Here is a 25,515-nt window from a genome sequence, read left to right as displayed (position 1 = left end):
TCTCATTTTTCAGGTGCAGCTTAGATTCGAGTAAATACGGTAGTTAAGACCCGTCAGAAGTGATTAGGGATGTGTCGTGAACTACAATTGAATTATTCCACCATTCTTTAGCATGGAGGGTGGGGGGGGGGGGGTATTAGAAACCGAGTTACGTTCTTGACTCTCTCCTCTTTCTGCTTCATTTGTTCTGTACCTGTACTGACACCAGAGTGGAATGAAAACGTCATTTACCACTACCAGTAATCTCACTAGTTCAACATTCTTCACTGGAAAAGTAGGCTGAAAAAATATCAGTTGCATGCATTTTTCTTTTTTCCTCCTTCCCCCTCTCTATGTCTCTCCTTTTCCGCTAACTATCCCTCCCCCTCTCCGCCCCAGCCTCCTCCTTACCTCCATCCAGTCGCCACTCCCATCATGCACTGGTGCTGCTGCTTACAGTGTGGTTTCACTTTTTATACCTGGGATTCACAGTCATGTAGAACTTTATAAAAGACATCATTTTACGCCAGTGACTGTAAAACTTTCTTTATTTCATGATTGCAATTTCGGCCTTAGGCCATTATCAAGTGCAGCTTTTTAGCTCGTTTTGCTGCCGTGGAGGTAGCTTTAATTTTCACATTGATATATTTTGGAAAAACTTCATTACTCTTGCACTGTTAAAATTTATGTATATCCTTTCGTCCAGGAATGATAGTCTTGCAAGTGTTACACATGAGCTTCTGTGAGGTTTGGAAAGTAGGAGATGATGTACTGGCAAAAGTGAAGCTCGGTCAGAAGAGCACTTGCCAACAAAAGGCAAAGATCCCAAGTTCAAAGCTCGCTCAAGAACTCGGTATTACGCTGCCAGGAAGATTACATAAAATGTTGATTTCCGCCCCATATAATGTTAATTTCTGACCACCTGTTCCTGATCTCAAAATACTCAGTTTAGGATTCTCTACTGCCTATGTAATTTTGACATAGATGCAGAATGAGATTTTCACTCTGCAGCAGAGTGTGCGCTGATATGAAACTTCCTGGCAGATTAAAACTGTGTGCCTGACCGAGACTCGAACTCGGGACTTTTGCCTTTCGCGGGCAAGTGCTCTACCATCTGAGCTACCAAAGCACGACTCACGCCTGGTACTCACAGCTTTACTTCTGCCAGTATCTCGTCTCCTACCTTCCAAACTTTACAGAAGCTCTCCTGCGAAACTTGCAGAACTAGCACTCCTGAAAGAAAGGATATCCTTTCAGGAGTGCTAGTTCTGCAAGTTTCGCAGGAGAGCTTCTGTAAAGTTTGGAAGGTAGGAGACGAGATACTGGCAGAAGTAAAGCTGTGAGTACCGGGCATGAGCCGTGCTTCGGTAACTCAGATGGTAGAGCACTTGCCCATGAAAGGCAAAGGTCCCGAGTTCGAGTCTCGGTCGGGCACACAGTTTTAATCTGCCAGGAAGTTTCTTGACCTAAATGGTTTGGGATAGTATGTGTAAAATATTGACAGGTAACTAAAGGTCACTTTTGGCTGTGATAATTATGACAACTGTGTACCGATTAAAAGTACAAACTATGATACCTTGGGTTCACTCTGTTGTCTTGTCAGTCGTTGCACTCCCTCTTATTTATCTTCAACTCTTACACCAGTATCTGAATGTCACAGAAAAAAATACTCATTGTCAACAAAGTAACATCCTCTCTATACCACTACATAGCACAGCCATCTGTTTCACAAACCCAACATCGGAACACTCTTCCTCAAAATATCGGGGAAATTAAATTGTTTCCAAACTTCAAAAGGCACCTCATGGTCTAACTTTTATCACAGTAGGAATCTCTTCCACACACTAGTCTGCAGATGACTCTTGTCAGTAGCAGAGCCCTCTATTGAAAGTCAGTGCACTCTTAACAGCTGCTGTCGCTGTTATTTCAATCTTCTCCATTATTAATTATTCTTCCCAATCTGATTAGTAACGCAGCTTCAGATGTGCTAAACTAATCAATATTTTTCTTATTTTTAATGTTCTTTATTGTTGTTGTTGTTGTTATTTCTTTCCTTTCTCAGACGTTATGTCTGGTTAAAAATGGAAAGTGACGTGGACCTTGATCAAGCGTGACTTCCTTTTAACTGTACGGTATATGTTACATTGCATTTAGGAACGTTGGGTAACTGAACATATATCAATAATTACAGATTTCTGTAGTTGTATATATAAGTTTGGATGTAGATGTATTGCGTTGATGTACTGGTGGATATTGTGTGGTATGACTCCTGTAGTTGATAGTATAATTGGTATAATGTCAGCTTTATCCTGATGCCACATGTCCTTGACTTCCTCAGCCAGTTGGATGTATTTTTCAATTTTTTCTCCTTTCTTCTTTTGTATACAGGGTGTTACAAAAGGTACGGCCAAACTTTCAGGAAACATTCCTCACACACAAAGAAAGAAAATATGTTATGTGGACATGTGTCCGGAAATGCTTACTTTCCATGTTAGAGCTCATCTTATTACTTCTCTTCAAATCACATTAATCATGGAATGGAAACACACAGCAACAGAACGTACCAGCGTGACTTCAAACACTTTGTTACAGGAAATGTTCAAAATGTCCTCCGTTAGCGAGGATACATGCATCCACCCTCCGTCATATGGAATCCCTGATGCGCCGATGCAGCCCTGGAGAATGGCATATTGTATCACAGCCGTCCACAATACGAGCACGAAGAGTCTCTACGTTTGGTACCGGGGTTGCGTAGACAAGAGCTTTCAAATGCCCCCATAAATGAAAGTCAAGAGGGTTGAGGAGGAGGAGATTAGTGTTTAACGTCCCGTCGACAACGAGGTCATTAGAGACGGAGCGCAAGCTCGGGTGAGGGAAGGATGGGGAAGGAAATCGGCCGTGCCCTTTCAAAGGAACCATCCCGGCATTTGCCTGAAGTGATTTAAGGAAATCACGGAAAACCTAAATCAGGATGGACGGAGACGGGATTGAACCGTCGTCCTCCCGAATGCGAGTCCAGTGTGCTAACCACTGCGCCACCTCGCTCGGTCAAGAGGGTTGAGGTCAGGAGAGCGTGGAGCCCATGGAATTGGTCCGCCTCTACCAATCCATTGGCCACCGAATCTGTTGTTGAGAAGCGTACGAACACTTCGACTGCAATGTGCAGGAGCTCCATTGGGCATGAACCACATGTTGTGTCGTACTAGTAAAGGCACATGTTCTAGCAGCACAGGTAGAGTATCTCGTACGAAATCATGATAACGTGCTCCATTGACCGTAGGTGGAAGAACATGGGGCCCAATCGAGACATCACCAACAATGCCTGCCCAAACGTTCACAGAAAATCTGTGTTGATGACGTGATTGCATAATTGCGTGCGGATTCTCGTCAGCCCACACATGTTGATTGTGAAAATTTACAATTTGATCATGTTGGAATGAAGTCTCATCCGTAAAGAGAACATTTGCACTGAAATGAGGATTGACACATTGTCGGATGAACCATTCGCAGAAGTGTACCCGTGGAGGCCAATCAGCTGCTAATAGTGCCCGCACACGCTGTACATGGTACGGAAACAACTGGTTCTCCCGTAGCACTCTCCATACAGTGACGTGGTCAACGTTACCTTGTACAGCAGCAACTTCTCTGACGCTGACATTAGGGTTATCGTCAACTGCACGAAGAATTGCCTTGTCCATTGCAGGTGTCCTCGTCGTTCTAGGTCTTTCCCAGTTGCGAGTCATAGGCTGGAATGTTCTGTGCTCCCTAAGACGCCGATCAATTGCTTCGAACGTCTTCCTGTCGGGACACCTTCGTTGTGGAAATCTGTCTCGATACAAACGCACCGCGTCACGGCTATTGCCCCGTGCTAATCCATACAGCAAATGGGCATCTGCCAACTCCGCATTTGTAAACATTGCACTGACTGCAAAACCACGTTCGTGATGAACACTAACCTGTTGATGCTACGTACTGATGTGCTTGATGCTAGTACTGTAGAGCAATGAGTCGTATGTCAACACAAGCACCAAAGTCAACATTACCTTCCTTCAATTGGGCCAACTGGCGGTGAATCGAGGAAGTACAGTACATACTGATGAAACTAAAATGAGCTGTGACATGGAAATTAAGCGTTTCCGGACACATGTCCACATAACATCTTTTCTTTATTTGTGTGTGAGGAATGTTTACTGAAAGTTTGGCCGTACCTTTTTGTAACACCCTGTATTTGTTGTATTGGGTATGGATATTTCTATTAGTTGTGTTAATTTCTTCTTTTTATTGGTGAGTATGATGTCAGGTTTGTTATGTGGTGGTGTTTTATCTGTTGTAATGTTTCTGTTCCAGTATAATTTGTATTCATCATTCTCCAGTACATTTTGTGGTGCATAATTGTATGTGGTAACGTGTTGTTTTATTAGTTTATGTTGTATGGCAAGTTGTTGTATTATTTTTGCTACATTGTCATGTCTTCTGGGGTATTCTGTATTTGCTAGTATTGTACATACGCTTGTGATGTGATCTACTGTTTCTATTTGTTGTTTGCAAAGTCTGCATTTATCTGTTGTGGTATTGGGATCTTTAATATTATTATTATTATTATTATTATTATTATTATTATTATTATTATTAATGACAATTCTGTGCTATTGATTGTTAATACTTGTGTTGGTGATTGTAATTATTCTCATAATAATTAATCAGGTTTACATAAATGAAACAGAGGTCTATTTAGTAATTGAGTTTTGTAATATGTTTTGGAATGTGCTGTTCCTGGTCCGATGCGCGAGAGAATGTTAAGGCCCGAATGCAGCCGTACTAAGTAAACAAAAAAAATGTTCAAATGTGTGTGAAATCTCATGGGACTTAACTGCTAAGGTCATCAGTCCGTAAGCTTACACACTACTTAACCTAAATTATCCTAAGGACAAACACACACACCCATGCCCTAGGGAGGACTCGAACCTCCGCCGGGACCACTACGTAAACAAAAGTGATACATTCATTTCCTCATAATATACATCTGAACTGGGAAAGGTCTCTGCCAGTGTGGATATATTGTCCACATATTGTCCACAGAAAATAGTATGTGAAGTGTTCCGAGATTTTAATGCGTCTCGGAGAGATCAGAAACAAAATGAAATTATAAATATGCCTGGTTTGGTTTACAGGAAGAGAACAGAATGGGAGGAGTACAGGGACCGGATCGAAGGGTCCCTGGCGGACAAGGCGGCGAGGGACGTGGCGATACCCGAGAATGCGAGGAGTGCCGGCCACTCAAAGACGTCGCAGAGGACGGGCTGAGAACCGGCACAGGAGCAGCAGGAGGCGGAAGGGCGGTGAGTAGTGTGACCTAGGCATCGGGGTGCGGAATGGGAAACACACTCTGGTAAGGACGTGGCTTAGAAATATCGTACATGTGCTGTGTGCCAGTTCAAACTGCCGTGCCGTGCGGGGACTGTGTACTGAGTGAGGGCAGTCCTAACCTGTAACAGCTATATTGGTATTGCTGAAGGATTGGTCTGTGAAGTGGGGATGATGTGATTGTCTATTTTTTTTAACTTTTTACAATTTGTGTAAATAATGTTAAGAGGGCAGCAGACCAAACAGCTGCTATTGTTGCTTTCACCTGTAAAACCACCAATTTTCATTAATGTCTTGTAAAGTAATGTTTGTGGAAGTTAGCGCTTTACCTCATTTCTTCTTGATAACAGCAGCTCCAGAGTCTTTTTCTGTGGCCTTCTTCTTACTGGATAAATAAATTTCTTCTGACTGTGTCGTATCGATAAGGCATATTATCTCTGTGATATAAAATTTTTGTAGAAGGGATTGTAATGGACTTTGGATTTTCCTCCTCCTGAATAAAACCTCACTCAAGGCTTGTAATAAACACTGTATTGAGATAAAAGTTTACACTTTTTTTGCTTGACACAAAAGACAGAATGCCTCCATGAAACATTGTACTGTGGAGACGTCCAAAACAAGAGAAGAGATTAATAAAAGAAAACTGTTAAGAAATGAACAGTAGGAAATTTGGAATTACTGAGATAACGTAGATTCAGTGCCACATGTAGTATAATCTTCCTATAAATAATGAGAGAGAGAGAGAGAGAGAGAGAGACAATCAATTTAACAAATTTCCGGTCTTTCAGGTATCTCAGTTTCGGTACAGTACAACTGCCCCCCTTACTGTATACTGCCGCTGTCCAGACTTTACTAGACGACAGTATACAGTTCTGGTGCAATTTTCTGGTTGTTTAGGGTTTGTTTGTTTGCTGCTCAGAGTAGACATTACGTTACAATTTCTGTACTAGGTCCTTGACCTGTAGGGGGCAATACCCTTCATTGTTTGGCCAGACTTAATAAGTTTTTATGTTTTAACTTTTTTAGTTTTCCTTCACATGTCAACTCTTTTCTTTCTATTGATTTTACAAAATTCTTTTATACAATAATATTATTTGCAGTACGTAATATAATTTTTCTCATATCTATGCCCTCCTTAGTTCAGTTGATAGTTTCTTACATATTGTTCCTGCAGTGGGTGTATTGAGTGTTTAAATCCATTCTCCACTTTGCATTGTTAACACACAACCGTCACAGAGTACTTTAGCCAGACAGTATGTCTGCACAGCATAGTGACCTTGTGTATTGTGCAACTAAATGAAAATAGTCTTTCAGCAGGAGCAGAACTTAGTAAACAAGTTTTATCTTTAAGGGTAATCTTTTTTATTTCTTTTTTACATTTGGATATCTGTTCAAGGTAACTAAACTATTGTCATTATCTTTTAAATACTGCATTATTTCTAGATGTATTATAGTATTGGCAGTATTACTCACTACAGAAGAATCAGAGTAATTTTATTATATATATATGTCTGCTTGTGCCTGTATATGTGTGGATGGATATGTGTGTGTGTGTGTGCGCGCGAGTGTATACCTGTCCCTTTTTCCCCCTAAGGTAAGTTTTTCCGCTCCTGGGAATGGAATGACTCCTTACCCTCTCCCTTAAAACCCACATCCTTTAGTCTTTCCCTCTCCTTCCCTCTTTCCTGATGAAGCAACCGTGGGTTGTGAAAGCTTGAAATTTGTGTGTGTGTTTGTGTTTGTTATTGTCTCTATCAACATACCAACGCTTTCGTGTGGTTAGTTACAGCATCTTTGTTTTTAGATATACTTTTCCCACGTGGAATGTTTCCCTCTAATATATATATTTTCAGAGTGTTGCAAGCTCTTCCCTTGTTCTCGTTCCCCTGTATTTCTGGGGGACGGGGCGGGCAACACCAGTTCTTTAACGTATTCTCGGCTAGCTTTCGATACCCATTTTGATTTGAGAAAAAGGATAAGGTGTGGATGCCAATATGCCATCCTTTGCTTTTGGTTCCTCTAATTTGTAGATTCTTTCAAAACGCCTATTAACCCTTTCACGGCTACAAGGGCTGAGTGTCCTGGCTGCCCGGCTGACTGTTGGGAGGAAACACAGTGTGCGCTTGGCCGGCGGGCGGTGGACTGAACCCTATAGTCGCTGTAGGCTACGGCCACTGCAGGCTTCCCTCACATTCCGGTGCGCACAGAACGACTGTTCAGTGATATTCTTCCTAAAAACAGTATAACCTGTATGGTCACAGTGGTTATAGTTTCTGATAACCACGAAAGAGAGCTTCAAAACTAACCAACACTTTCAGTTAGATTACTTATTGTGGGCTGATAAACAGTTTGTTTAGAAAAATGGGAACTTTTTTTATTAGTAATTCCTGTAACTTGGGACTTAGACTGTCAATATGTCTCCAACATATTAAAATATCATTGACATCAAACGAATGTGTTTGAAGATATATGGTTTTAAAGTGAGTTGCGCATAGCAAAAACACCGAAATCTCTGACAATTCTTGCAACTATCTTAAATAAAAAATAATTACAGAAATTTAAAACCACATTGTGTCATGTATCCAGACTCGGCGATAAACAAAGAATATATCTGCATAACACTTTTTGAGATAGGCCCATGGCTTCGTTTGTAATTAAAGTCGAGAGTCGATTCTCCACAGTAAGAAATCGGGTAGTAAACGTCTACTTCTTCTTGCTCGCTGTTTTCTTTTTTAGCTTGTCACGTTCAGTACGGTTTACTTTAGTGGTTTCCCATTCTCATTTTTGACGCTGGCTTTGGATTGCTACTGGCTGTGTTAAAAACCATTTTTTTTTACTTTTATTTAATTTTTTATTTTTATATTTTATTTTCCTTTACTTGAAATGTACACAGTTATTAAAACATCTAAATTTCTTTAGTGTGTGATATTTTTCGAAACATGTCACCATGCAGAGAGCCGCATCACACTTTTTACATCTTATGAATGAGCAGTACATACTACAGTGTCTCTGGGGAATCTTTTTCTCCTTACTACGAGGAACCGTGGATGACGTCCCTCTTCGTTCTGCAGTCTGAAAGGGCTCTCTCCTTTGGTTGTCTGTGGGATCGAACTTTTACACGTCTGACTATGAAATTTATCAAGCAACTGACAGATTATTTTCAAGTGGTATTTCCATAGTGGTACCTTCTGTTGCTTTTGTATTACAAAAATAGTTTTTGCATTAAGCACACACAAGTCAGCCAAATGAAAAAATACTTTCTTGTACCACTTCATTGTCTTTTGGATGCACTGTTCAGAAGATAACAGCATATCTGTCTTATCAACTGCTCCCATTGGCTTATTATAGCTGACAACACAGGTAGGTTTCAATTTGTTTTGGCCCGTTTTATGTTCTTTTTTCTTTGACTCCACAAACTCTTGTCCATTTACGGTTAAAAGCATCCAGACTTCTTTCTTGTCCATCCATTTTAGTGCCATTAACGTTCTACAGGATTTGAACTATATTTCTACATTTTTCAGGTTGTCTGCAAACGGTGGTAAATGTCTCCTGTTTTTGAGTACTGTTACGCCGGTGTTTATACATTTATCATAGAGCCACAGGAATAATTCAGAGCTTGAATACCATTTGTCTAAATAAATGGTATGACCTTTGTTGAGGTATGGCAATAACAACCTCACAACAACATCGCCTGATTTTTCCCAAATCAGCATTTCCGGGTTCTATTTCCGTAGTGGCACCAGTGTAGGCAGTATAATCCAAAATATAATTGGTTTGTACGCCACAAAGGATGAAAATTTCAATGCCAAAACGGCTATGTTTATTTGGTATGTACTGCTTACATTGGAGCCTTTCCTTGAAAAGTAACTGACTTTCGTCAGTGAGATGCAGTGGAATTATCACTGAAGTGCAATAAATGCAGGATCAATTTGTACCGTTCCTGGCTCTTATGTTAGAAAATATTGATGTTTGAAGCAAAGAATCTGTCGACCAATATTCATTCACTGATTTTTTACTTCTAGGCATAAGCAGAGAACACACTAGAAACAATAAAATTCTGCTGGCTCTATATGCTTCCAGTGAGTTAACCTCCTGGATACTGTCATTTCTTTTTCATTAATAAATTTATAATAACTATTGATCTGTGTACAGATGGCATAAACAAATTCCCTGGACATGAAGTAATAAGAAAAATCTAAATGGCTTGCTGACTCTTCGAAATCTGCTTTTAACCTGCTAAATATGTTCACAAAATGGTGTTGTTTCATCACTGGATGATTATCTGCCCAGTCATACTTTCTTCTTCCTGATGAAGTTTCACTTACTTCTTCTTCTTTTCTGTCTTCAGAGGAAGAATCTTCTGTTTGTGACATCGAGGATTCAGCAATACGTTCAGATGCATCCAACACTTCGTCGGAAGAAATCCAAGAAGTATCACTACAATCTTCGTCGCTACTATTCGTAAGAATATCCACGATTTCCTTGTCTGATATATAGTGTCCCAATGTGGCAAAGCCTACACACGCAAACTCTGTCGTCTCACCAGAAGCCAAAAGAAGACTGGCCGAATGTACGACTCGTAAGCAGAAAGGGCCAGGGGAGGTGAAAACTAAAGCCCTTTCCTACTTTACAAAGAAGACCAGATAATGACTCTGTCGTCAGAAATGTGGACAACAGTGAGTAGCCAATCTGTTGTGTACATTTACGTGCTCCCGAGCTTGGGCATATATGAATGCCATTAGCCATCTTGACTTTCCCCCTGCCGGGCATACATGAATGCCCGTAGCCGTCTGGACTTTCACCTGCCGGGCATACATCTACGCCCATAGCCATTTCGCCTTTTTACCTGCCAGGCATCAACGTATGCCCATAGCTGCGAAAGGGTTAAGATTTTCAATAATTTCTACCAGCACACCACAGTTCGTAGGTCTATCCATTTGCAAGCTGCTTAGCACACATTGCATTCTTATTACTTCTGGCAGAAGGCATCTATAGTATGTGCTGGTACCTTTGTCACCTTCTGCACTTTCTTTTGATATGGCATTGCAAGTTGTATGTAACTTGATTTTACATTAAGGGTTAATTTCCTAACTTAGTACACTTAGTACATTAGTACATTACCCATAGGCAACTACAGCCAGTCACTGTTTACAGACTGTTCCGAAATACCATTAAGTGACAATCATTATTACTGTCAATACCTTATGGGGCTTGTCAGGTAGGCAGACCTCGTAATAGGGTCATAGAGTTACACATTTCTGACCAGCACTTTCTATTTGTATCTCTAATATTATTCTACATATTTATATAGTTTTGTAACTGCAGTTGTGTTATGAGTTATTTTGCCTTAGTGTGTCCCTGATTCATCTTGTTGCTGTATCACTATATAATGTTTAATTTTCTCTATCATCGTACTGTCACTTAGTGTCATGGTTATGTTTGGTGCAGGTCTATATAGTGTCACTTCTGTGTATTCTTTTTGTAACATTCTTGATATAGTGTCTGTTGTTCTGTCCCGGTCGTCTCCCCATTGGTCTGGATTCCTGATGGAATTGTATATGTTGTTGTGTTTCATTCTTTTGTCTTCTACCCTGTGTATGGGAGTCTGGGACTGTTGTTGTTATGTAATAAGTAAGTTCAATTTTTTAGTTTAGCAAATTGGTGGATGAGCCTCTCGTATTGCAAGGAAATTGCCACAATCCAAAGAGGAGGTACTTGTACATTAAAGACAATTTGGACATTTGTGACATTATTTGTGCACATGTTAATGAGTTGGCAAAAAAATAAATGTTCTGCAACATCCACAGAGTTTTATTATAAGGGCTGCAGTGCGCACAAAAATTGGCAGTAAAATCGTTGGTCACTCTAGAAACAGATGGGGGGAAATACAGCACTAAGTTCACAATGTTGTCGACCTTTTTGACAGATGGTCATCTGAAAGGAAATGTAGAATACTTAAAAAAATATTGTCAACTCTGTGGAAACTACTTCCTGTTATAAAACAGAAGATTCATTTTCTGTGAGACTCGCATTCGGGTTTTCCGTGATTTCCCTAAATCGTTTCAGGCAAATGCCGGGATGGTTCCTTTGAAAGGGCACGGCCGATTTCCTTCCCAATCCTTCCCTAACCCGAGCTTGCGCTCCGTCTCTAATGCACTCGTTGTCGACGGGACGTTAAACACTAACCACCACCATTTTCTGTGAGAGGAAGATGTTCTGCACAGGACACGGTGCACTTTCATTGGTAGAGAACTGGAAGTATACGAGCTTCCTGGCAGGGAGAACTGATGTAAGTAACATGTGCAGATGCTTCACACACTTAAGGAAATTAAGAAACAAAGGCAGAAAGTTTTTCTTACATTGATGAAATGTGAATGGGTGTACAATATATGTGCAAACTGACATACAGGCATTGCAATATTTATTTGAAATGTACACCAATTATTAAATTAAATTAAGCAATGTTGTGCCTGACAAAAATACACTCGCTGGTATGATGGTGGGTTCTTTCGTTTGCTCTGGGAGGAGACGGAGTGGATACCGTAAGTTGTAAAATATTAGTTCACTTTATTACAACATAGATCAGAAGAATTACTTAACTTTGTACAATTCATTTCCACAGCGATGCCATGAGTATTTACAACTGTCTCTGAACATTACTGTATTGCTTGATACAGAGAAAAGAGAGTTTCTCCATCAGACTACACTTAACAATAACTTTCACTTATAGTTGTGAGTTCTACCTAAGACACTGAGTTTACAGTTTGAAAACAATGCTCTTGTCTTACTCAGTGATGGCAAATGGCGATGAGCTGCCCCGTGCTCGGTGGTAAATAGATGAGCAGATGCTGTGGTACAGCGAAGCATTTGTGGGTGTGGCTACACAGGTGTGACTAACTTGTCAGCCCGGCTTGCAGTGACTATCGTACCTTGTGGTTTCATTGCAAGGTAACAACCTTGCTTTGGCACCTCACTCTTTGAATGAGACACATTCCTCCCCTCCAAACCTCAACACCGTTGTCATGTAAGGCTGTGGCTCCCAGCGGTGGAATGCGGGCAGACTGGATGCAGATGGGGCTCTCTGACTGCACCCTGATATCCACTTTGCGAGTGACCGGGAACAACGGCTGAGAAACTGGTCACAGGGTGCACACCCGTGCCCTGAGACCAGTCGCCGTGGTTGGGCACACAGCAAGTTTACTGTGGTGGAGCAGTGATCGTCTGTGGGCAGCGCGTCCACACACGTCAGTTCATTGGCAGCGGTGCCAGGACATTGACATCTGTGGACACCACTGTGGACGGTGTGGGCTGCAATTGGCAGAAAGCCAGAGACAACTGCTTGCGGGGACCACAGTGGCATACCAGGGTTTCTGGGTAAAAACTCTGTGGCAGAATCTGTGCCGTACTTGGAAGCACACCATAGCTGGTTGTGGTGCAGCCCAGTGGAACCTTGTAAAATGTAAGAAGAAATTACAGTGGCTTTTGTAATAACACTGTGCTCACTATTTCTCTCCAAAAAGTTTGTAAAATATTTCATCTTGTGGCTGAAACTTTCTCTCCTTGCAGAACGAATTGTTTCCGTAGTGGCCGCAGGAAATGTAACAGGGTGCAGTGACTAAGACTGTGTAATTCGAGAGTGGTTTGAAAAGTTCTCGGAACAAAATAGAAAAAAAGTACTTACAGCACTGAAACTTTTTTAATTTTTCAATGTAGTCTTTTTCTAGATTAGTGCACTTGGTCCAATGATATTTCAGTGCCTTGATCCCATCTCGAAAATGAGTTTCCTCCAGGCCTGCAAAATAGTTGTCAACTCCAGCTATCAGTTCTTCGTTCGAAGTGAATCTTCATCCACCGAGAAAAATTTTCAGTTTTGGGAAGAGATGAAAGTCTGATGGAGCCATATCAGGTGAATAAGGCAGTTGTGGTAACAATTCGTACCTTAGTTCGTGTAATTTTGCCATGGCGGTGGCACATGTGTGTGGATGCGCATTGTCGTGATGGAAGATGACTTTCTTCCTTGCTAAACATGGCCTTTTTTTGAGTATCTATTGTTGCAATTTGTCCAGGTGGTTAGCATAGTATTCTCCAGTAATTGTTTGTCCAGTGTGGAGATAATCTACAAACAGAATCCCCTTCGCATCCCAGTACACTGGTGCCATGACCTTTCCTGCCGAACAAATTGTCTGTGCTTTCTTTGGTGGCAGAGAATCAGCATGTTTCCACTGATTTTACTGTTGTTTTGTCTCTGAGGTATAGTAGTGCACCAAAGTTTCATCTGGGGTCACAAACTGGCGCAAAAAATCTTGTTCGTTTCTCCTAAAATGGGCCAAACATTGTTCCAATATGTCCATTATCGTGCGTTTTTGATCCAGCATAAAGAGTTGCGGCATCCATCTTGCAGATAATTTTTTCATTTCTAATTCTTCAGTGAAAATGTGATGTAACCTTTCAGATGACATCGGGCAAGCGTGAACAATTTCTCGCACTTTCAATCGGCGATCCTCCGTGACCATTGTGTGCACTTTTGCCATGATTTCTGGAGTAGTGACACATCTTGGCTGAACACTGTGCGGAACATCACCTAAGCTCTCCTGACAAAATTTAAATTCATTTGTCCACGTGACAGCAGTTGAATATGAAGGAGTAGAGTCCCCCAGTCTTTCTTGAAATTGGCATGAATGTCTATTTGCTTTCTTACCTTTCTTTACGAAGTACTTAATCACTGCTCGAATCTCGATCTTTTTCTGTCTTCGCAAATCACTACGCGGGAACAACAACACAGGCACATCACAATCACAACTCTCTACCAAGAGCACTGATGTGTCACGTGTTTACAGACAACAGTCTAATGAATATCACGTGAAAAACTCGTTGCGCTAGTGCTGACCTCTCGTGGTGATTCCGAGAACTTCTCAAACAACCCTTGTAATTCTGCCAGTGACATCCCACCACATGGCAAGGAGGGACAAAAGAAGAAGAAGAAGAAAAACAAAAAAAAAAAAAAAAACAAAAAAAAGAACCTAAAGGCTTGCTCCTGTATATGTGGGAGGAACAGAGGTTCTCCATGTGTCATTTGAATGCTAGAATAAACTGTTCAGCTTCACCATTAGACTGGGGGGTAAAGATGTAGTAGCCACATGGTGGATGGAATTGGCAGCATAAAACTGAATTGACTACCATGAATGGTGGTCGACTGTCTGAGACAGTGATCTCAGGAAGACCTTAAAGACATAAATTAGAAGATAAAGTCAAAGCCCTACTTTCAGTAGTGGTAGATGTCCGGGGGACAACTAAAGGAAGTTAACTGTGTGCTTCTACCACCACCCACCATGGCAGAGACTCGCAAAATCAATATGGATATGTTGCCACAGTTTTGATGGAGCTGGCAACTCATAAAAGCATTGTGGTGGAGCTGATTGATGTTCCGCAGAAACCTTTTCTCAATCTGAGCATCCATGCCCTGCCAGATACAATGGTTTCTGATGAGTTGTTTCTTGCAAACTATGCCCCAATGACCGGGATGTGATAAGGACAAATCTCCTCTCTCAGGGAGAGAGGAATCACAACATGTGCATCGTCATTCTCTGTATGCAACAGCAGAACACTTGACCATTCAGGTAGTGTGTGATGATACAAAAATAGCGACGTGCTGCTGAGTGGAGAATTTCTATCAAAGTACGTGGCCACCCATGGTACATGTATTGCAAAATGCCGAAGAGCTGGGTCAGGAGCAGTTTCTGCGGAAATACAGCAGAAATCGAGAAAAAAATTTTGAAGATTTTCAAATTCTTGCATATAGATTTAAGAATGATACAAAGCATTAGAGCCCAATTAGAGCTGATAGAGGCCTATGATCTCTAATGAAATAGAACTTCCAGCTGTCCAAATATTGGTGGGATGTGGTAAGACCAAAGGTCATGGCGAGCACCTCTTTCTCGAGCTGACTTTGTTTTAAATTGCATTGTGTTTTGTTAACAGTTTTTGAGGCAAAAGTAATAGGTCTATCAGAAAAACAAATTCTGTGCCAGAGCACAGCTCCAGTCCCATAATAATGCATCCACAGCTAACACAACAGGCTTAGCTGGTCAAAAAAATCAAACAAAGATGATTTAATAATGTGTCCTTTTAATTGCCGAAATGCATCCTGAAATTCTTGGTACCTCACGAAAGGAACATTTTTCCAATTCTGCCTGTTCGATGGAGTAGCAAATTGTGCAGTGGTTTTAATGAATTTGATATAGTAGGTAAGCTTCCCAATGAGAGCTTGGAGCTCCTTAATGCTACAGTGCACCTTGCACCAGCGTATCTTTTATTGCAGACAATTGCAAAGTAGCAGGATGAATTCCCTGTGCATTTATTATGTGTCCTACATAGTAAAATTTTTTTTGGAAGGAGTAGTACTTTTCCATATTGCACTTTAAACCATCCACGGAAAGAAATTGAAATAAGCAATCTAAATTTGCCAAATGTTTAGCAGGCGTACAACCGATGGCTAGAGTATTGTGCAAATACGAGAGTAATCCCAAACGTAAGGTCTCCTATTTTTTTTATAAGTACATAGACCTGTTTATTCCTACAATGGTTTACATTAGTTTACAGCTTGAACATTTAGCTATTTTTCGACATAATCACCATTTCTGTCGATGCACTTTTGTAGACGCTGTGGTAGTTTTTGTATGCCCATGTCATACCAGCTCGCCGCCATGCTGTTCAGAAAGTTATGAACCTCTTCTTTCACCGCGTCATCACAGCTGAATCACTTTCTGGCCAAATGTTCTTTTAACCTAGGGAACAGGTGATAGTCACTGGGTGCCAAGTCAGGACTATAGGGTGGGTGGGTGATTATGTTCCACCGAAACTGTTGCAGGAGGGCAACGGTTTGCCGAGCGATGTGTGGGCGAGCATTGTCACGGAGAATGTGTACGCCCTTGCTCAACATTCCTCTTCTTTGGTTCTGAATTGCTGCCCGTTTGAGTTTTTTCAGAGTCTCACAGTAAATGTCAGCATTAGCGATTCAGCTCCGATGATGAGGTGAGAGAGGAGGTTCATAACTTTCTGAAGAGCATGGCGGCGAGCTGGTATGACATGGGCATACAAAAACTGCCACAGTGTCTACAAAAATGAATCGATGGAAATGGTGATTATGTTGAAAAATATCTAAATGCTCAAGTTGTAATCTGATATAAACCGTTGTAGAAATAAACAGGTCTATGTACTTACATAAAAAAATTAGGAGACCTTACTTTTGGGATTAACATCATAATTTTTACAAGAAGGGGCTTTTGCTGTTAGTGGTTCCAGGCGCTGATGAGAAATAGCAGGAGCTGAAACACTTCTGAACGGTAATCGCTTAAAAATCATTAGCCCGTACTAAAAGTTGGTCAAACATTCAGAAACATTAGTGTGACACACTGAAACACTGATTTGTAACATCAAACAAGTCTAACCGAATATGTTTGCTCTGTTTCTAGAACTGAGTACATGAAACGATATTCATTTTGTAATTCCAGGAGAAGTTGCTGGCAAACTGCACATGTCAAGCACTGGAATTTTGTGTGCATTATAGGCAGATACAACAGAAGTAGGCAGCTGTAGCTGTCCACTCTTAAGGGACAGAAAGCATGTCCTCCTGTCTACGTACTGCAACAGAAGAGTTCTGCAATGTGAAAGTGAAGCAGTTGCCTGTCCTGGCTTTTATGACATTTCTGTTACAGAATGCACTTGTCGCTAACTATGCTGTGGCTGTGTGCTCACAAAGCATCTGCATTGCTTGTAAACGAACTATTGGAATGTGACCTTGCTTTCCACATTAGAAATATTTTGCGTCACGATAAGAACGAGCGTTCTGCTCATCATTCGAAAAGTACCGAGGATGAGACTTCCCCACTGTATTCGATAGTACATGTTGTGCACCGTGAAACTGAAAGTTTTTGCCACAGTGTTTACTGTTTGTCTGAGCACTATTTTTATTCACTTTAATACTAGGATTAACATTAGGGAGTGTGTCTTGCACACTTCGAACAACAGAAATGTAATGAGGCCTAAAATCAACCTCTGTTGAGCCTACAGTAGTTTAAGATTCCACAATAGACAGAACTGTTTTCAGATCAGGATTTGACAACTTGAGAATGACAGTGTGAATATGTGTCTGACACATTCTGCCTGATTGCATCATGTAACATGTATGGGGAACTGGAATTCAATAGCTGGAGAAGGAATAGAAGGGAAAGTAGTAGATGAATATGGAATGGGGGTAAGGAATGAAAGAGGAAGCCACTTGGTAGAATTTTGCACAGAGCATAACTTAATCACAGCTAACACTTGGTTCAGAAATCGTGAAAGAAAGTTGTGTACATGGAAGAAGCCTGGAGACACTGGAAGGTTTCAGATAGATTATATAATGGCAAGACAGAGATTTAGGAACCAGGTTTCAAATTGTAAGACATTTCCAGGGGCAGATGTGGACTCTGACCACAATGTATTGATCGTGAACTGTAGACGAAAACTGGAAACAGCAAAAAGGTGGGGATTTAAGGAGATGGGATCTTGATAAACTGAAAGAAGCAGAGGTTGTAGACAGTTTCAGAGAGAGCATTAGGTAATGATTGTTGTCAAGAACAGGGGAAAGAAATACAGTAGTAGAAGAATGGGTAGCTTTGAGAGATGAAATAGTGAAGGTAGCAGAGGATCAAGTAGGTAAAAAGACAAGGGCTAGTAGAAATACTTGGGTAACAGAAGAGATATTGAATTTAATTGATGAAAGGAGAAAATATAAAAATGCAGTAAATGAAGCAGGCAAAAAGTAATGCAAACGTCGCAAGAATGAGATCGACAGGAAGTGCAGAATGGCTAAGCAGGGATGGCTAGAAGACAAATACAAGGATGTAGAGGCATATATCACTAAGGTAGGCATGGCCTACAGGGAAATTAGAGAGAACCACGTGTATGAATATCAAGAGCTCAGATGGAAACCAGTTCTAAGCAAAGAAGGGAAAGCAGAAAGGTGGAAGGAGTATATAAAGGGTCTGTAAAAGAGCGATGTACTTGAGGACAATACTGTGGAAATGGAAGAGGACATAGGTGAAGATGAAATGGGAGATATGATACTGTGTGAAGGATTTAACAGAGCACTGAAAGACCTGAGTCGAAACAAGGCCCCAGGATTAGACAGCATTCCATTAGAACTACTGATACCCTTGGGAGAGCCAGCTCTGACAAAACTCTACCATCTGGTGAGCAAGATTTATGAGACAAGCGAAATACCCTCAGACTTAAAGAAGAATATAATAATTCCAATCCCAAAGAAAGCAGGTGTTGACAGAAATTACTGAACTATCAGTTTAATAAGTCATGGCTGCAAAATACTGACAGGAATTTCTTATAGACAAATCAAAAAACTATTAGAAGACAACCGTGGGGAAGATCAGTTTGGATTCCGTAGAAATGTTGAAACACGTGAGGCAATACTGACCCTATGACTTATCTTAGAAGACAGATGAAGGAAAGGCAAACATGTGTTTCTAGCATTTGTGGACTTAGTCTTTCACAGTGTTGAGTATAATGCAAGCCTTTGACAGTGTTGAGTGGAATACTCTCTTTCAAATTCTGAAGGTGGCAGGGGTAAAATACAGGGAGCGAAAGGCAATTTACAATTTGTACAGAAACCAGATGGTAGTTATAAGAGTCGAGGGGCATGAAAGGGAAGCAGTGGTTGGGAAGGGAGCGAGACAGGGTTGTTGCCTATCCCCGATGTTATTCAATCTGTATATTGAGCAAGCAGTAAAGGAAACAAAGTTCGGAGTAGGTATTAAAATCCACAGAGAAGACATAAAAACTTTGAGGTTTGCTGATGACATTGTAATTCTGTCACACATCAAAGGACCTGGAAGAGCAGCTGAACGGAATGGACAGTGTCTTCAGAGGAGGATATAAGATGAACATCAACAGAAGCAAAACGAGGATAATGGAATGTAGTCGAATTAAATCGGATGATGCTGCGGGAATTAGATTAGGAAATGAGACGCTTAAAGTAGTAGATAAAATTTTGCTATTTAGGGAGCAAAATAACTGATGATGGTCAAAGTAGAGAGGATATAAAATGTAGACTGGTAATGGCAAGAAAAGTGTTTTTGAAGAAGAGGAATTTGTTAACATCGAGTATAGAATTAAGTGTTAGGAAGTTTTTTCTAAAAGTACTCACATCAAAAAAGTTATGCATCACCTTGGTTCCGAGAGTTATGGAACCTGTACAGAAAATTGGAATAGAGATCAACATAAACATGATTTCCGCCCTTTTTTTATTGCTAATGAAAAATAAACATTGCATGTTGTACCACCATACAGCGAGACCTTCAGAGGTGGTGATACAGATTGCTGTACACATTGACACCTCTAGTACCCAGTAGCATGTCCTCTTTCATTGATACTTACCCGTATTCATCGTGGCATACTAGCCACAAGTTCATCAAAGCACTGTTGGTCCAGATTGTCCCACTCCTCGACAGCGATTCGGCTTAGATCCCTCAGAGTGGTTGGTGGGTCATGTCGTCCATAAACAGCCCTTTTCAATCCATCCCAGGCATGTTCGATAGGGTTCATGTCTGGAGAACATGCTGGCCATTCTAGTCATACAGTGTCGTTATCCTGAAGGAAGTCATTCACAAGATTTGCCTGTTGGGGGCGTGAATTTGTTGTCTATGAAGACGAATCCTCCCTATATGCTGCCGATACGGGTGCACTATTGGTCGGAGGATGGCATTCACGTATTGTACAGTTGTTACAGCGCCTTCCATGACCACCAGTGGCATATATCTGCCCCACATAATGCCACCCCAAAACAGCAGGCAACCTCTCCTTGCTGCATTTGCTGGACAGTGTGTATAAGGCATTCAACCTGCCCGGGTTGCCTCAAAACACGTCTCTGACGATTGTCTAGTTGAAGGCATGTGCGACACTCATTGGTGAAGATAATGTGATGTCAATCCTGAGCGGTCCATTCGGCATGTTGTGGGCCCACGCTGCATGGTGTTGTGGTTGCAAAGGTGGTCCTCCCCATGGATGTCGGGAATAAAGTTGTGCATCATATAGCCTATTGCACACAGTTTGAGTCGTAACGCAATGTCCTGTGGCTGTGCGAAAAGTATTAAACGTGGTGGCATTGCTGTCAGGGTTTCTCCGAGCAATAATGCATAGGTAGTGGTCATCGACTGTGGTAGTAGCCCTTGGGCGGCCTGAGAAAGGCATGTCATCAACAGTTCCTATCTGTGTCTTCTCCATGTCCGAATAACATTGTTCCAAGACATCTGGAGACCTCCCTTGTTGAGAGCCCTTCCTGGCACAAAATAACAATGTGGACACGATCGAACTGCGGTATTTACCATCTAGGCATGGTTGAACTACAGACAACACGGGCCGTGTACCTCCTTTCTCGTGGAATGACTGGAACCGAGTGACAGCTGTGAACAGTCAAAGGGACTGTGTCTCTGATACAGTATCCACGTCAGTTCTGTGAATCGGGCTGATGCAAAACATTTTTTGGTGTGTGTATTTGTATGGAGTGTAGCCAACACACATTCACACAACCAAGCAGACTGTGTGCGCTCGCTCGCTTGCTCGCCATCTCTGGCAGGTTGGTTGAGGGCATCAGTGTGGAAGGATCATGGAAGGGGAAGGTATAGGATGCTATGGGTGGGGGAGAGAAGAGCACTGTCTGGAGGAGTGTTCAGGGACTAGACTGCCAACAGGTGCAGTGTCAGGAGGCTGTGGTGAAGGGAGGAGGGGGGGGGGAGTGAAAAAGGAGAGGAATGGGGAAGGGGAAAGATTGGCAGTTACATTGGCAGAGTGAGGCACACACAGATGATGGGGGGTGAGAATGAGGGGGGGTGGGGTGAAAATTGTTGGGCGGAGGGTATGGAGACAGTAGGTTAGAGTAGGTTCCCCACCCCGTCAGGTTGCTGCTTCCATTCTCCGTGACAATTCCATTCTGGTCTCAGCTGCTGTAGATCGCAGTTGTGTGTGTAAAGTGTACTTGCTTGCTTGTGTGAACGAATGTGTGGGTGCGTTCATTTCTTTGACAATGGCTGTGGCTGAAAGCTAGTGCTAAAGCTAAGCTTTTTCTTGTGCCTCTCTGCAACTTAATGTGTCATCTTCATGGTAAGTAGCAATCTATCTTTTCCTTTCATTGTTGATATTCCAGCCTGAAGTTTCCATTGTTTGTTTTTAACTATTTTTGTTCATACTTAATAGCATTTACTCTTTAATAATGTGATTCAAAAGATGCAATCGTACACTGTATTTTGTAAACTGCTAACACATTTATTGGAAAATAAAATACAAAGTTACCTTTCTGTCCACGCACAATGTGTTGCCCCTTCTAAACACACACTACAGTTGGGCCAGTGTGAACTCATTGCGGGGCAGCCTCACTGTGATGGAGCTGTTTCTCACATTCCCACCTCCAGTTTGCCAACAGACCATATGTAGCTGATGTACAAGGTGCATTCAAGTTCTAAGGCCTCTGATTTTTTTTTCTAATTAACTACTCACCCGAAATCGATGAAACTGGCATTACTTCTCGATGTAATCGCCCTGCAGACGTACACATTTTTCACAACGCTGATGCCATGATTCCATGGCAGCGGCGAAGGCTTCTTTAGGAGTCTGTTTTGACCACTGGAAAATCGCTGAGGCAATAGCAGCACGGCTGGTGAATGTGTGGCCACGGAGAGTGTCTTTCATTGTTGGAAAAAGCCAAAAGTCACTAGGAGCCAGGTCATGTGAGTAGGGAGCATGAGGAATCACTTCAAAGTTGTTATCACGAAGAAACTGTTGAGTAATGTTAGCTCGATGTGCGGGTGCATTGTCTCGGTGAAACAGCACACGCGCAGCCCTTCCCAGTCGTTTTTGTTGCAGTGCAGGAAGGAATTTGTTCTTCAAAACATTTTCGTAGGATGCACCTGTTACCGTAGTGCCCTTTGGAACGCAATGGGTAAGGATTACGCCCTCGCTGTCGCAGAACATGGACACCATCATTTTTTCAGCACTGGAGGTTACCCGAAATTTTTTTGGTGGCGGTGAATCTGTGTGCTTCCATTGAGCTGACTGGCGCTTTGTTTCTGGATTGAAAAATGGCATCCACGTCTCATCCATTGTCACAACCGAGGAAAAGAAAGTCCCATTCCTGCTGTCGTTGCGCGTCAACATTGCTCGGCAACATGCCACACGGGCAGCCACGTGGTCATCCGTCAGCATTCGTGGCACCCACCTGGATGACACTTTTCGCATTTTCAGGTCGTCATGCAGGATTGTGTGTACAGAACCCACAGAAATGCCAACTCTGGAGGCGATCTGTTCAACAGTCATTCAGCGATCCCCCAAAACAATTCTCTCCACTTTCTTGATCGTGTCGTCAGACCGGCTTGTACGAGCCCGAGGTTGTTTCGGTTTGTTGTCACACGATGTTCTGCCTTCATTAAACTGTCGCACCCACGAACGCACTTTCGACACATCCATAACTCCATCACCACATGTCTCCTTCAACTGTCGATGAATTTCAATTGGTTTCACACCACGCAAATTCAGAAAACGAATGATTGCACGCTGTTCAAGTAAGCAAAACGTCGCCATTTTAAGTATTTAAAACAGTTCTCATTCTCGCCGCTGGCGGTAAAATTCCATCTGCCGTACGGTGCTGCCATCTCTGGGACGTATTGACAATGAACTCGGCCTCACTTTAAAACAATGTGCATGTTTCTATGTCTTTCCAGTCCGGAGAAAAAAAATCGGAGGCCTTAGAACTTGAATGCACCTCGTACTGAAGGAGTATGCCATCCAAATGATGTCAAAGTGCAGGGAGCAGCAAATGCAACTGCCAACAGACTGAGCGGTGCAAGTGAAAATGAAATCTGTTTCTCATGTTGCAGCTGATATACTGTGCCGCTCCTGCTGCTTCTCAGAGGACTGTTTCGTTTGCTGTACACCAGTATTACTTGCGGTGGACCACATAGCGGCTGACTGGGCCAGAATACTCCCAGATGTGTGTATTCAGTGCTTTTTCTCTGTTTTTCAAATTAGTGCATCACATTTTCGCTTTATAGCACTTTGTATTTCCTGTGTAAATCGTCATCTCAAAAGACTGTCTGTTTGACAAACCTTTACAAGTTGGATGTCAACAGCACACTTGAAACTTGTGCCACAAAAATATTTAGTGAAGAACATATGGCTAGTTGTTTTATGTTTACATTATACTAACAGATGTTTTACATACACAGTGTTAAATGTTTTTTGTGCACACGCTCGTGTGTGTGTGTGTGTGTGTGTGTGTGTGTGTGTGTGTGTGTGTGTGTGTCAGAAATTTCATAACTGATTAATGTTGTCTGCAAGGAAAATTGTGTGAAAACTTTAGTGTAGACCTTTTCTGGAAAAGGAATTGTATTCAGATAAGTTACGCTTCGTAGTCCTTCTGCAGTGTGCTGTGAATGTGTCTTTCATTTTGTTAAATGAGGAACTTCATGTGGTTACAGAATATGGGACATTGCAACTCTTCTGATATTTATTCTTAATCGCAGGTTGTGTGAAAGACTGTTTGAAAATTTGAGAGTGATTGGAGAATATTCGTAAGAAAGATAGATGTTACCGATGGTTTTTATGGAGGGAACTAAGAACAGAGGTACCCACTAAGAATATAATTGATCCTATAGTCGCCGGACATGATGCAGGTAGTGTTGTGACATTATTTATAACAATGACAGCAACTGAGGTATTTGTAGGTAAACAAATGATCAGAGATTTGTCATCGATCACCTTAAGAAGTTGTGGCAGTGATAGCCTTCCCAACTTCGTTTCACGAACAGTCTCACGTACAGGTAAATTACGTTCGGGGGAATAATAAAACAGTGGCCTCGACATGGGATTGAACGGTGGGAGTGCTAAGATTCTAGCATTCTGATTTGAAGAATTTAATTAATGCATTAGAAGATGCAGATGTCAGAAGAAAATGACAAAGTGCTGCACCATGAATTCTGATCTGAGCAATGGAAAGGACAGTTTCATTGCTTCCAAACAGGAGTTAATGAATTAAACTGTGAATTTTGCGATCATCATAAATGTTCTATGTGTGGAAACAAGAGTTAATGAATTAAACTATGAATTTTGCAATCATCATAAATATTCTGTGTGTCATTTCTTAAGGGCAAGAATGTTGCATGATAAATACTTTAGTTTGTAGTGTAGCCAATGAACTTACTTAGATGTCTGTAAGCCCTATCTATGTGATGATGTGTTGGCAGTGGCCTCTCTGTGTCAAAACTCGTAGGTTTCTGTACAAAGCCAAAGATGTAACACCACCATGTTGTGCAAAAATAACTAGCTCAGAAGTATAGCTTTGTATTACCTGTGAACATCTTTTCGGATGGCTTTTATTTTTGCCCATATGTTGTATGAGATACTTTATGCTGATGACACTGATTTCTGTTATATGCCAGCTGTTATCGTATTGATCATTCAAAGATTCCTAAAGCGTGACTGAGTTTATCGTTGATTATACATTCAGATATTGGAATGTATATTTTTTTCATTTATGTGACAAATATTTAATTTGTTGAAAATTGTATAAGAAAATGTATCTCTTCACATGTTAAATGTCGAGAATAGTAAGTACACGTATTTTCTAAGCTAAATATCAACAATTTATAGTAGTAGCATCAATTTGAATGTAATTTCATTTAGTACAAATCCTTTGTAACAAAGATTGTCGATACAGAACCAAACTAATTGTTCAGCTTGTAACTATATAAATGAATAAAAAGATCCCTTTGTCAAGTACAGTCATCATCTCTCTAGATATAACAAATTTGTGATTGATTCTAATATAGGCTTATTTAAGAAAGATGATGCAAATGTAAAACTGACTTCAACTTTATTGCAATGACATAATTGTATATAATGATAGGTGAACTTTACATATTCTTTGTCTGTAAGCTTTATGCCTGTTTGTGTAGTTCATGAACTCGTTGCACCAAAACACTATAGTTTTTGGTTACTAAATAGCTCCTCTGTGCCTCAGTAGGGAGTATCGTGGTTGAATTGACACGCGTGTGCATTGTTGTAACTGATTAGAGAAACACAGTGTAATGAATGACCACAAAGTGGGAACGTATGATCACATTAGCTGCA

At 41.3% G+C, this 25,515-nt stretch overlaps 1 protein-coding gene across 5 annotated transcripts in view; it reads left to right on the top strand.

Annotated features, from left to right (window-relative positions):
- The window catches only part of LOC126427912 (uncharacterized), an 88,312-nt gene extending 63,166 nt beyond the window's left edge, over positions 1 to 25,146 (top strand). For all 5 annotated transcript variants that reach the window (XM_050089805.1, XM_050089808.1, XM_050089807.1 and 2 more), the window contains exons 9-10: positions 5,151 to 5,318; positions 23,265 to 25,146. In XM_050089805.1, coding sequence (XP_049945762.1) covers positions 5,151 to 5,283 — 133 coding nt within the window. In that variant the 3' untranslated portion in view covers positions 5,284 to 5,318; positions 23,265 to 25,146. The remainder of the gene's footprint in view (positions 1 to 5,150; positions 5,319 to 23,264) is intronic.
- Positions 25,147 to 25,515: the final 369 nt, after the last annotated feature.

This window comes from Schistocerca serialis, chromosome 12, assembly GCF_023864345.2.
Source record: "Schistocerca serialis cubense isolate TAMUIC-IGC-003099 chromosome 12, iqSchSeri2.2, whole genome shotgun sequence".
Classification (NCBI taxonomy): Eukaryota; Metazoa; Arthropoda; class Insecta; order Orthoptera; family Acrididae; genus Schistocerca; species Schistocerca serialis.
This window is presented reverse-complemented; position numbering and strand designations above follow the sequence as displayed.